Source organism: Aphelocoma coerulescens (genome assembly GCF_041296385.1).
Source record: "Aphelocoma coerulescens isolate FSJ_1873_10779 chromosome Z unlocalized genomic scaffold, UR_Acoe_1.0 ChrZ, whole genome shotgun sequence".
NCBI lineage: Eukaryota > Metazoa > Chordata > Aves > Passeriformes > Corvidae > Aphelocoma > Aphelocoma coerulescens.
In genome coordinates, this window is record NW_027184085.1 from 33,748,341 (window position 1) to 33,762,651 (window position 14,311).

General features: G+C 41.2%; 1 protein-coding gene across 1 annotated transcript; it reads right to left on the reverse strand.

The window, feature by feature from the left end:
- Positions 1-35: 35 nt before the first annotated feature.
- PLIN2 (perilipin 2) lies at positions 36-14,037 on the reverse strand. The gene is made up of 9 exons (XM_069002523.1): positions 13,938-14,037; positions 11,789-11,845; positions 11,513-11,708; positions 10,774-10,856; positions 9,983-10,268; positions 9,478-9,662; positions 8,603-8,737; positions 7,641-7,931; positions 36-1,329 (listed from the first exon to the last, which is right to left on the reverse strand). The coding sequence occupies exons 2-9, from the start codon at positions 11,816-11,818 to the stop codon at positions 1,195-1,197; spliced, it is 1,341 nt and encodes a 446-aa protein (XP_068858624.1). The 5' UTR covers positions 11,819-11,845; positions 13,938-14,037; the 3' UTR covers positions 36-1,194.
- Between the last annotated feature and the right edge of the window lie 274 nt (positions 14,038-14,311).

Genomic DNA, 14,311 nt, shown 5'->3' on the forward strand with positions numbered 1-14,311 from the left:
TAAACCAAACCAAAAAACAAACCAAACAAGAAAAATTTGCACCGGCAAGCAGGCTGTGCGGTTCAAACTTTTATTCCAAGGCATTTCAGTGACCAGACTTCCAGGCCCTCACAGCGGCAGGTGTCCCAGGATGAGGGCGCAGAGGTGCCCCCGCGGCCGGGGCAGAACGGCGCTGTGCCGCAGCTCCCCGTGACCCCGCTGCAGTCACACCGACGACACGGAGACGTCTCTGCGACAGCAGTTCAGCCTGGCCCTCGGAAAGAAATGTTAACAAACCCGCCTCCAGTTCTGTTCCCACTCTCTCCAACTCCTAGAGAAGTTACTGTGTGCGAGCAAATGCGGACTCAGCAGCCCTTAGCAATGTAACTGATTAAGATTTTATTTAAACTTTTTTTTTTAAAATCACTGTCACCACAACTGTCCTTACATTCAATCCCCTCTTTTTTTATCAAATTTTCTTTTGTCCGAAGTCTTTATACCCTCTATTTTTTCCTTTCTTTTTACAGTCTCTTCCCCTTTCTTTTTAAAATGCTTCCTTATTCCCGGAACACTTTAATATTGAAGCATTTACCTCCTTTTAGTCTCAGGCGCCCCAATTGATAGCATAGTGTCGGCCAAAATATTTGCACACAGAAGGCATGTGGAGAGAAAGGAAGTCCTTTTGTGCATAAAACACTCTTGCCAAAGGAAAGCTCTAAGCGTCTAAGCTCTGTAGGTGCAGAGCCTAACAAAAGAACCTGAGGAAATCTGAGATAGATAAAGTCTCTTACCCCTCCCAGCAGCAAAGAGGTAGATGCAGCACTGCTTTTCACGTAGACTGAAAGGGGAAATTTTGTGGGCAAATCCTCATCAACTCCTTTTGTTGGCAGCCCTTTATGCAAAGCACTGGGGTGTTCTCATGGCTGCTACCCCAGGAGAACAAATAATCGACAAAGATCAGATTAATTGGATACACTGGTTAGGCTATACCTGGCTTGTAGAATGGGAGCTTGATACCCATGCTAACCAATTAACATAGCGTGCATTCCTTACATTGAAAAACCCAGATTTTTGATGCAGCTAAGTGAAACAGTACTCCTTTTTAAAAAAAATATCCCCATAATCCCTAAACTAGGCAGGTTCATTTTAAAAAGGAGAAATCTAAATTAAACATGGCAAAGGAACATTGTATCAAAAAGACATTTTTATGCTTCTCTATTCAGCTCTTTGCCCTGTAGTGTAAGGGCCATTTGTGCGTGAAAAGTCCTGTTGATCCTCTTCATCCAAATCCAAAATGTCTGGAACATCATCTGACTCTGAAGATAGGTCTGTAATAGTGAAATCTGGAACCTGTGTAAGAATGAAATTTCAATCAATTTAAAAGTAAAACTGAACAAATTTGTGCAGTACTCCTTCACTGAGGACACAGAGATGCTCAGCACCTCTAGAAATCAGACCCAGCATCCTGATTACAGAGTGAAATCTGCTCAGACATATAGGAAACACGAAGCATTAAGACAGACCAAATACTACACGTGATGGAAATCACTTGCTTAGAAGGCAGGGTTTTATAGTAGAGGTCGAAAAGAGCTGAACGTAGTAGAAAATTCAGTGAAACTGGTGACTGGACAATAAAGAATGGACGTTTTTAAACTAATTTTGCCTTCCTTCTTTTCACAAAAGCAATGGCCTGTACAAAGTAATCTGTCCTTAGGAGATTGGTATGCATTGCTGTGTTGCTCTGCCTGCCTACAGCATCAAACCTTTCCTGAGGAAACAAATACCTGGAACTATCATTTCACTTTGGCCTTTGTTTTAGCTGCATGTATAGCATTCTGCACTGCTAAGCAGCACATGGCTTCAGGAATTGCCAGAGAGACATCAGTGGATACATGGATGTTACAGACTTCTAAAAATGTTGGCTAAGACACTTACGAGCTTAAGTCCCAACCCTTAAGTCCCCTTAGTAGGACTTAGATTACTTAGGTAGGCAATTCTGAAAAATGGGATATCATTAGGCATTAGGTTATTGCTCATAACCAAAAGTTTTTTGCTACAAGTGAAAAATACTCACATCTGTAGTTTGATTTATGGTTAATGTTGGTGATGTGATATACTTGGAGCCAGACACAGTATCAGCAAATAACTACTGCTGAATTTTGACAGGACTTTGGTTCCACATTTTCAAAGCAACAGCAAATTGTAGGCATTTCTGTAACTTAAGCTCAGCACGGACTAAGCTTAATTTTTTAATCCATTCCCTAACTGCAAAACACCTTATGACTTACTTTAATGAAACAGTAGGCAGGAAAACCTATGCTTTGTCTGCTATGAAGACATGTAAGAAGGGCAGACAATATATCAAATAAACAGACTACTGCTTCAGCTACCAGGTTGTAGACAGCACGGAAGCACTGCATGTTAATTTAGTTTCCTACAGAGTAGGTAGTCATTGGACACTGGGGAACTTTGAGATACTAGTTATTAATTAAAACTGATCTTTAGAAGAACTTAAGCAGCATGTGACTAACTAGGCACTACTGCGAATACCATGAAATGCTTGGACCACTTTGAGAACTTAAGCTTGATCAAACCAAGATCAGTAATTTTTGTTTCCTAAAAAAACAAAAGACACTAGGAATGTGGGAAACACATCTTTCTACCAGCAACTATTATCTTGCATCTTTCTGCTTATGGCAGTTTTCCTAAAACTCTCATTACTGCACTTAGAAACAGCAACAAGTTTTCCCATTATCAGCACATAATCCTGTATTTCATACTGCAGTACAAATACAGGTATTCTAACACGACTAAGTAGTCCATACGCAGTTTTTAAGAATGTGCCCAAATGGATGGTTAAAATTTATTTACACTGACCAGGACACAACCATGTTCAGTAAGTGTGTCTGACCAGAGACAATTTTCTCTATCATATGTTTAGGAGGCTTTTATTAGTTTTATCTGTTTTGTTCTTAGTGACAACAGAGTAATTGCTTGAAATTTAAGCTTCTGCTTTCTTCATCTCCCTAATGCATGCAGTAGAAGAACCTAACTCCTTTAACATAAGATTTTGCTAGCCATGAAAAACTTCAAATTGGAGTGTATCTCAGCATGAGTAAAACAGACTGGATGTCAGAATGAATCACCATGGTAAATTGTATTAGAATCACATATTCTGACATTTGCACCAGTCTAACTAAAACAATGCAAAGCTCTTGGTATTATGGGATTGCTTCTGCACAGGACCTTCGCTTCCACATCACTTTTCACAGTTGACGCACTGCTTTGTTTCAACTTCCTACCAATTCTTGCAATACAAGAGTAGGGCCAGATATAACTCTTCTTCATACAATTTCTCTGTATGATTCAGTAAATCAGTTACAAAGATATAATACTTGCAACATCCGTACATAAAACGGTGAAAAAAAATACTTTGGCACTTTGCTGCCTTCATATACAAATGTTAATGTCAATACCAACAACTTTAATCCATTTTATTCTTGCTAAGTTTTTAGAACTGAGCCCCTAGAATTTTGACACAACATTCTCGTTTTCTGAACTTTCAGAACAAGCACTTATTTCTAGTCATCAGGGACTGTATTATCTAAAAGAAATACAATTGCCATGAATTGGCAATAAATGAAATTAATTTAACAAAACACTGTGCACAATACCTCCAGCAAGATGCTACATGTAAGACTCTCTGATCACGCAAATTACTAACCAATCATGCTTAAAAATAAGTTTGGTTCTGTTTCCTCTTCTTAATTAGATGGTTTAAAAAAATTTTTTTTGGTGGTATTTACTGCTTTTTTTAAATAATGAGAAATAATTCATCAGTTGTTCCCAAATCCTTTCAACTATTTTACTAGCTAAAAAATATTACCCTAAGTTGAATTCTGGAAAAGATTATTGCAAAAATATTAATCTTGAATATTGAATATAATTTTGAATTTCAAAAGCTTTACACCTTTCTTTAGATTGAGGCAAACTAGCTACAACTCCAGTCCTTATACAAATCTTGTAATTTGGCTTTGACCAATGCTATAAATATGTTTGCAAAACTTGCATGCCATATGGAGCTATTTACAAATGCTTATATTGCAAGCTTTTGTAAAAAACGATTATCAGTAATGACACAATAATAGTTCTCTGTTAAATACACCTGGGAAGAGGATGTGTCAATTAGAATGAAAAATTTTTGCATGATCTCTAAACGAGAAAAAGTAATTTTCTGAATTCTAAGTAAACCCTAAATAACCTTACAAGTGATGGTTATGTTAGTATTCTAACCTTTACCATCCTAGGCTTTGTGTGACTATGCAGCCTTTGACATTCTCCCATTTCATTTAGTTTACCTGCCTTGCTGAAAATAGTTGAATCTACTTCCTCTAATTTTCAACACATCTGGTCTTGCCTTTTTTAAAAGGTTCCAGAGAAACCTCACAGCTTTCTAGCCCAAGCTATACCCCTCAAACATGATTTTGGACTAAGGAAACAAGCTTCCGTGCAGTGCAGCTGAGCTCTTTAATGCATGCAATTAAACAGGTAAGATGGCAGTATCTCAGGTTTCCCTTCTTTTTTTGTGAGGAAGCACCTCAGCTTCAGTCAAAAACAAGTGGCAAAAAACCAAGGCTTTGGAAGGCATCATTCTTGCCTCCAGTGGACATTGATAGTCACTCTCTCTAACTGCAGTAGAAAAAAATACCAAGTTCTGTCTGTACAGCTGCAGTTAGACTGGAGTGTGGGAATATGCTATGTTAAATTACCTGCAATAAGATGCTAAATTACCATGCAAGTACAGTTGCAAATCAGTTTAAACATTCAGTGCTCTCCTTATTAGCAGAGTCTAATAATACTAATCAGAGAATTATATTCTATATAATAAATCAGGAACATAACAATTTGCTGTTATTCAGTCCTCTCCTCTACTGGCGAAGGGTTCCTAATTCTGATTGATGGGGGGGTTGTGTGTGTGTGGATAGAAACTTAAAAACACTTGGAGGGTGGGCAGCTCCAACAAAACAAGGATCTATCACAACAGCATGACACAGGAGCCCAATCATTAGGAAGGCATTTAACCAGGCCTTGCTCTGCTTGCAGATGTAGGTCAACTGCCCGAAGTAACTTTTACAACAGAAGCCACCCAACAGTGCATCATGGTAAGGGAGAAGGGCTTTGAAGGTCAAGGCTGGTAACAAGTTTTCTTCGCTTTCTACTTCAGCTGCTTGCTGAGCTTTAGTAAAGCCGGACAGCCATGCAAGGGTAAAACCAGTAACACAAGACAGAACAGACACAATGCACTGCTCCTGCACTAATACCAGATGATGCTGCTTATTTCTCAGTCCTTAAAAGACATTGTAAAGTTCAAATATCTTATTTGATTGATCACCTCAGGATGCAGTCCCAGAGCAGTTAGACTTTAAAACACACCTAGAAAAATGGGAATTCCCTTCTTTGAACAGCCCAGTGCCCCCACACCTAATTAGTTCTATTTGGTTCCTGAGCACATCTACAACAGTGGATGCACTCTTCAAGCATTATTATGAATGGAGATAAAAAGGATATTCTTGCTGGACCTTGCAATAGTTAAATTAAATGTAAAAAGAAATTAATTCCTGGAAGCACTCTGTCTCCCAAAGTCTTAACTCACTCAGGCCCTGGCTGAAAAGGAGTCTCACCACCTCATGTTAATTTCATGTTAAACACCTCCCTTATAGAAAGTGAGTATTTAAAGCTGGGAGTCTCAGAATCTTTATCTGTAATCCTGTTTTGTTATAGTTTTATTTAATACTGCGCTTAAAACAGTCTTCCTCACACTTCTAGGCCAACCCTGACCTAACAGCTAACCCTCTCACATTAGAAGGCTGGACATGTAATTTGCTTTAGTGCCTACATCATGCCAGGTGGAGGTATTGTTCCGTGTAGCAATGTGTCACTATTTGATAAGCTTTCTTAGAACTGCATTTGGTGACCTCTTTGAAAATGGTGGATGGCATTGCTACACTAGATGATTGCAACCCGAAGTATAGGGCATGCATCAGAAAAAAAGATACAACTTACCTGGACAGCTCTAAACCAAGAAAGCTTATTTCTTAGTGACTAATTCTTTTCCAGTGGAGGGGTTCACAGGATTCACTGAGAACAACTCCACCCAAGTAGTTGAGTGTTAATGTACATTTGTCACTCAAGTTCAAGAGGATAAATAAAGTTAAAACTGGTGATGCAGCTGAGAAGTAAATACTGCTTATAGGGAGTCAGAAGACAAAGCAGGTAGATGGCCATGTCATGGACACACAACACCTACTGTGAAAGGAGGAGAGGGTTCTTTTGTCCATATCCGTCTCTTTTCAATATTAGAACATCCAGCAGCTCACAGCTTAGGTCATCTTTAAAGGTGACAACAGCAAGGATCAACAAAAGCAGAAGTAAAGCTAAGACTCAGTGGATGGATACACAGAAATTCAAAAGGAAGGAAATGCTGCAGCAGTATCTTATCTATCTATCAATACATACACAAACATTTTCAGTGCACATCTACTTCATTTGAATGTCAACCTTGCTTTCTGCTGGACCCAGTCTGAGGGAGTCACAGAAGAGCAAGTTAGATTGTTTTAAAACAAAGGAGACAGGCTTTGGCTACTAAAGCATTTATTACTAACATACAAAAATGAGTTACAAAATGATGGCTACAAAAACACACACACACAACAGCAGGCACCTGGGTACAAACAGCATGAATCTTGCCTTTATACTGCATATTAAAAAATCTGTTGATAATTATTTGGTCAGTCACTGGAACAGTGTTCGTGGAGCATCTAGATGATGCTCTTAGTCATATGGTTGAGTTTTTAGGTACTCCTGCAAGCAGCAGGAGTCGAACTTGATGATGCTTATGGGTCCGTTCCAGCTTGAGATACTCTATGATTCTGTGGTCAAGTTACTGTGTTATGCAATAGTTAAGTTTACACAGTTAATGTTAACACTGTCATAGCATTTAACTCCTGCTGACTCATTCAGAAACCCCACTTTCAGCTTTGGCATTCTGCACTCACAGAACCTTTGTCATGAATTGTGTAGCAATAGAATCTGATAGTCAGATTCATAATTATCAAATGTGTGATCTGCAGCAAACATAGCATTTAAGTGTACATAGCTAGACTGTACAGCTTTTTAATGCATTTCATAGTATGTAAGGCCTTTATATCATTCTGGTAAAGATTAAGCAACAAATCAAAGGTGGGTTTCATTTAGACTAGTGGTATTAATACCATTGAAGCACTGTGAGGTGCTTGACAGACAAACAGGGCATCTTGACAACTGTAAGCTGCCAATATTCAGGCACTTGAGTCTAATTTGAATTTTTAAGAGTGGCTTAACTACACAGGACAATACAGCCCATGTGTAACAGTGTCCAGGCCTGTAGATTCCCCTATTCCTGTATTTATGGATTTTTCACAAAAAAATTGTGAAAATGGATATTTTTGAAAGTGGCACTTACTAAGGCCACTTGTTTGGTCAGTCAGCAGAGTACGTGCATGCTATGCAGTTTATTCAGTAGTGTGTTCAGGCTGTTTGTTTTTCTGGCTGGGACTTTCCTCCCCTTCACCTTTGCTTTCAGCATGCTGAATGCCAGGCAGTTGTAGGTAAAAGGGACCTACCAGCCAGTTGAGCGGTGTGTTGTTAACAAGATAATCCATCACATCATCCAGAGACTCCTTCATTTTCTTCAGCTGTCCTTTGCTAGCTGCAATAAAGCTGTCTGAAAATTCTTGGAAGGAGGATGCTGACCGAAAGCTCTGGTAGACATCACCTGCCACTGACCCAACACTGTAAACCTGATCCTGCACATTCTGTGGCAGCCCCTGTAGGCTTGAGACCAGTGTGAGGCAGGTGGTCTGAAGCTGCTGAGTGAGGCTCCGTGCAATAGCTAGAGTTCTTGACTCAATGTGCTAGAATGAAGAAACATAATGTCACATTAGTATCTTTTTATGACTGCAGCAGCTTTATGTTGTTCAAGATACATAAAGACACAAAGTAAGGGGGATGTGAGTGAAACAAAGCTATAGCAGATAATGAACCAAGTTTTAAGTCAAAGTCATAAAAGTACTTGATATTTCTTCAACGCTCAAGTACTTTGTGAAAAGAAACATTGATAGCTTCTACCCAGTAACAGTCAAGCAGATTCTTGTTTCAACTCTGGATAACAAGTCACAGCAGGTAAGTATGTTTAAATCAATTAACCATTCCCAAAAGCTACGTGTAGGATGCAGTGAGTCTTGTGCCTAAGACTGCTGACAAATCATTACTTCTGGTCTGGACACATCAGATAAATGGTTTCTAGCTAATCTACATACAGATATCCCAACACAGGTTCACATGCTAAACAGGATGAGCATTCTCAAGAGACCAGAATGGGTCTTTGAAGAGTGTTTGCAGGAAGTAGGCTCATTTAAGAGTTTGGGTCCCCTACTTTTCAGAAGTCAGCTGCCCTGAGCTTCAGCATCCAGATTCCACATTTGCACATAAGCTTGTCTGTTGCACACTTCAGGGACTGTTAGTTTGCCATTACCTTGATGGGATACAATCCATTTATTTTTGGTGTACATTTACATCTATTTACCTCAGCACTACGCAGATCATCACCATCATTTTGGCCTGTATTTTTCTTCCATTCTACCCAGGACTGATAAAGCTTTTCCTGAGCACCAAGAAGTTTCTTATTGGCACTATTCACGTTCTTTCTGGCATACTCGATCTGAAATACAGCCAAATAAGGAAGTAGAGCCAAGAGTCCCAACAGTTTCTTAGGGCTACTCTACCTTGACTGTTTCATAACCTCCTTTTAACATACTTCATTAATTCAATATAAACAACTTTGGGGAGTATAAGAGTGTGTTTAGTCTCTTCAAAGAATTGAAAACTGGAAGCAGTTTTAAGATGTTATGTAGTGTTCCCCTCTGCCTCAACTATTTCCCCCTCCCCCACTGGCATCCTACAGGAGGAACTGAAAGTGTATAGAAGGCCATGACTCTATGTACAGTCTGTCATGTACATAAAAGTATGTTGCTAGGATAAGACTGTTGAAGTACCAGAAATGCTCAGATAGAAGCAGCAAGAGAGCAAGACCCAAAAGAATTTGAAATTTTACTAATAAAAAGGACTTAAAGGACTGATGTGTTTCTAAATTGCATGACACTTTCTTCACTGAATGCAGTATGTGTCAAAACCAGCACTACAAAACAGGAATAAATATGTCACTTCTATTTCTGAAGTGCTTGCAGTTACAAGCAATTGCTCATTAGTTCAGAGCTTAGCCTGATTTAGAACTCTCCTGAATTGTGATGAAAATCTCTTAATAGCAAATGTTTTGTATTTAAAATATGCATTTAGTCAGAGAGCAATCCCAGTTTTCCTGTGACTCTTCTGGCTGTTTTCTTCACTCTAAAACAATGCCAACACATGCTTTTTATATATCAAGTGAAAGCTTAAACTTACCAGACTAACAGTGCAGTGGAGCTGAGAGATTGTCTCCTGGCTTTTCTGTTTAGCATCTCTAACTTTGTTTAAGGCTTGTTGGTAGGCACGTGTGCGGACCTTTGAAGACAGGGATCCTAGTCTAACATAGTAGCTTGGCTTTTGGACTCCAACTTCAAAACCTTCAACGCTTGCAGCTTCCTTCTCTAAGTATTTAGAAAGGAAGCAAATTGATCACTGCAGGAAAACTTAAGAGGTCTGAGACAATTCTATCTGCCTAGCAACAGCTGAATACTGGGCTTGTTGAGTAGCCCTTTAGCACCATGGGTAGGCTGATAGACCACTTTACAGAGAAATCCTTACTTTCATTCTGCTTCCTTGTGAAGACGCTGCTATTACAACCACCAAAAGGCAGTTTGGAAAGCACATGCCCCCTTTCCCACTATGAGTAAGCAATAAATGGATGATTGCTTGCTTCTCTCCAATATAAGCATTCCAACAAAATCAAACCTTGAATTGGACTTACCTAGTTCTGCTTCTGTAAGTGGGAGATACTGGTCTACAAGGGTCTCGGATTTCGTGAGAGCACTGTCCACTCCACTGCTCACCATCTGCACCACACGACTTCCCAGGACAGTGTTAATGCTGCCATTCACAACTGACTTGGTCATTTCTACGCTGTCTTGCACTGCTTCTTTAGTCTTGCCCACAACTCCAGTGATCGTGTGAGCAACAGTTTCCTTGGCACCGGTCACAGTGGTTGTTACAGCTTCTCTGGCTCCAACAACTGCATCCTTGGCATTGGCAACAACCTGCCATAAGACATACATGGATTTACTAAAAATATTAACTAGTGAGAGCTACATAATCCAGGAAATAATAAATTTCTGCTAAAGTTCATATGAGTATTGGTTATCTAGGAGAAATTTTGCTCTGAAAAAATATGCACAAGAGGAAAAAAAGAATATGACTGCTATGCAGCCTTCAACTCAAAAAACTTCAGTGAATGTAATCCAGGCATTTCACACTGACCAGGAAAGAGACAAAAACTCAGGTTTTAAAAGACACCCACCAGTGAACTGCACTCATAGAAAGATGTTGTCAAGTGGTGGGCAATTTAAAATAATAATTTAAAAAAGCTTAATGGTCTCCCAAAGGCAACAAACAGTTCTACAGATACACCTTTGACTTTATCATTGCTTCCAAGCTATCCTTCAGGCACAGCTTTTTGAAATCTGCCTCTCCGCGGTTTTAGTGATAATAGAAAAGAAGGGTGTATGGCTCTTCTGCTTAGCATACATAAATACATAAACTTACCTTGTCAGTGGGTTGATTCAGTATAGGCAGTCTCTCTTCAATTTTGTCTAGACCTATACAAGCATAGTTGTTGGCAACTACAACTATAAAAGAAATTACAAGAGTTGGTTTTAATTACTTTTTTCCCCTAGTAAAACAACTCATACTGAAATTTCCTCCAGAAAAAGAACTCATGCAACACCCTTAAAGTAGTTTCCTTCTCTTCTCAGTGAGATTTGAGGCAGCAAAGCCAAAGAACAAGGCAGATTTACAGTGCCAGAGAAAAAATCCTCACTTTTAGGCAGAGAAAATTCATTTGATAATTTACAAGCAACCGGTAGAAGAAGCTGAAACACCTGGCCCTCTGCCATTCTTTGAAACCAGGTTTCAGGTTACAACAGCCTTGTGACACAGCTTCCAAATTTAACCAGTTCTCAGTGCAAGAAAATATAACAGTAGCATTTGAAACCAGGTGAAAGGTGAGGAAGATGTTGAGCAAGAGACTGTGTAATCATCTCACATACCAAGTCATCAATCAATTTAGTATTATGAAAGCTGGAATCTGCTTTCACTCTGGATTTTTTTTTTTTTTAAGTCTTATCAATCTGTAATCAGTTACGCAACAAGCCAGGCAACAGGTTCAGTCAGCAACCCAAAACAGCATTCCAGACCAGCATGACCATGTTAAACCACATGTGCATTTGGATACGTAAAACAATCAGTTGAACTAAAGCTATCAACAGCTTCATCTTTGCCTTACTTTGTGGTTCCAGCTTCTGAATGATGGGCATAGCACTTGTCATGGCTACCGATGTAATTGTCTTCACTCCTTTCTCTGCTATCTCACATACTGACTTCAGATAAGGATGGTTATCCTTTGTGGTGATGTAAGCTGTGGATACCATATCATAGGTGGAGCTCACCAAAGGAAGGTTGGCAACTCTCGATACAATGTTCTGTTTAAAAGAGAAAGGCGTTAGTTGACTCCTATTTTTCTGACATAGATAAAGAAATTATGGGATTAACTCAGACATACCTGCTGTGGATCAATTGCTGCCAATGCCATTTTTTCAGGTCTTGAACCTTACACAGCCTGTAAAAGAAGGGTATCTGAGTTATGGCATCATATCTGCTTCATCTAAGCACCAAACTTTGAAACCAACAACCTTCTTGTGATCCACCCCACTTAATGGGATCAGGATATTCACATTCATGCATAAAAGAATTAGATTTTATTTTAACAATTTACAAACTGAAAACTTGGTTTAGGCAATGCAGGTACAGCACATGCACGAGACAGGCTTTACAGTAAAGCAGTTCATTGATGAACAACCATATGCTGGATTCATTTATTTTTCTAGAAGAGTTAAGACATACTTGGACTTACCTGTTGAGCCAGCACAAACAAAAGCCAGCCTGTAAGTCACTAAAAATCTAGTTTAAGATGTCCAACCCAGACAAAGAACCCACCACCAATAGCTTTAATCAGATTAGATCTTCTAGGGAGCCCACCTAAGGCTCACTCTGTTCTGCTTGCTAAAAAGTTAGCATTCCTGTAACACAGAGAACATCGGATTTCCCAACTGCAGAAAATAAATCTCCTTTATGCTAATTTAGACTAAATTATTACACATTCCCCACTGAAACAAGTTGCAAAAACATTGGTCATTCAACAAATGTACAGTACTCAACATGCATTCCAACATGTATTCCCATGGAGAAAATACTAACAGCTCTCCCCACATGAACCCTATAGAAGGAGCAGGGTATTGCAGTACCACATAAGGAGAACACACTGAAGCACACTGTCAGTCCTATGCACTGACTGAACTGACAGACTGAACTAAATCTGCAAGAAGCACTTTTTCCATTAATGGTTTCACATAATGCTTAAGTTCTAGAAGAATCTGCATCAATGAAGGCAACAAAAAGGTAAACTGAGAGTCTGTCATCAAAAGGATGGTGGTTTACAAGGCCTTCTGCTGGGTTTGTCAAAGAGCCAACAGCAGTTTTCTGTCTCATATGTATGACAGCAAAAAAGGAACGTGTTAATATTCCGTCTGAGGTAAAGTAAAACTTTTTCCCATTACATAACAGGGAACAAGAACAAAGGCATCTTGTTAACATTTTGCAGGCATATTTGCACATATTAATATACACATGCCATAAAGTAAGGCCTGTAATGAGATTAACCACTGTACAGGGAGCACACAAGCAAGAAAAGTAACAGACAAGGGTTACAGCAGTAACAAGGAAGTTTTCCTTTCATTTAACAAGAATTTAAATACCCATAGGAACACGCTATGTTTCTCACACAGTGTTACAAGTCAGATCACTTGGAGTACGACTGAATTTCACCGTGAACTGAAAAGCATCCTACAGAACAGGAGAAGAGGCTAACGGCACAGAATCTGGCCGCTGAAGGAAGAAGGGCCATCACTTTAAGGATTATTCAATATTCGTAGTGTGTCTCATAAGATCCATCCACACAGGCCATACATTTGAATTTTAGTCAATAAACCAGCGCAGCTAGCCTGTGAAGCTACTCCTGCTCTTAAGGAAGATAACTAGAATCTTGCACGGTTTCAGAGACCGCTTGAATTGGTTCAGCCCTAGCAAAAGTCTGGAGCAGGTGAGTGAGATGCCTGGAGTCCAAGTCCAAGCATACTTCAGGGACAGCAAGAGATTCTGAAGAAGAAAGCACATAGGCTACGTCACAGACTCTCATTCCTACTCTCCACAGACTCATTCCTACTCTCCCCCTCGCTATGGAAAGAAGTGAAAGAAAGCAGCGCGATGAGCCACGAATAACAGCCGCGGCGCCCGTTCTGCCTCGCCGCGGTACCCAAGGCAGGAAGGTGCCCCGCTTTCCCAAGTGCCTCTACGGGCCGCTTCCGGGATGGGGCATTCTAACGCCGCTCCCGGGGACCGACGAGGCTCTCGGGACTTTCTGGTCCCGGGAGAACCTCGGCCAGCCCACCGAAACACGCCGGGCGGCAGGGCCCGCGGGGGCGGGGGCAGCGGGGGCGGCCCGGCGGTCAGTGCCGCACACCGGGCCGCAGCTCCCGCCCGCTTCGCCGCCAGGCTCCACCATATTGCGGAGTCAGCCCCGCAGGGCAGGCAGGCGCCCGGCCCTTCCGCGGCCGCCGAAGGCCGCGCCGGGGCACTGGGCCGGCCGTACTCACCTGAGAGGAGGAACCGGAGCCGCCGCCGACTGGAGCAGGGGCAGGGTCGCGGGCACGGGAGCCGCCGCCGCCGCTGAGTGGGGAGCGCCGGCCTCGCCCCGCTATTTATGGGGCGTCACCGCCACCGCGCGTCACCGCCGGCGCGGGGCGGGGCCGGACACATACTGACCCCAGCGGCGGTCAGCGGCAGGGCAGAGCCCTGCTCGGGAGCGGCTTTGGGAAGGGAGCTCGTGTGCAACTGATCTTGCGGAAGGCCGGTTCACTAAGGCACAGAATATGCTGAGTTGGGAGGGACGCACAAGGATCATCGAGTCCAACTCCTGGTCCTTCACAGCACCATCCCCAAGAGTCACACCATGTGCTTGAGAGCGATG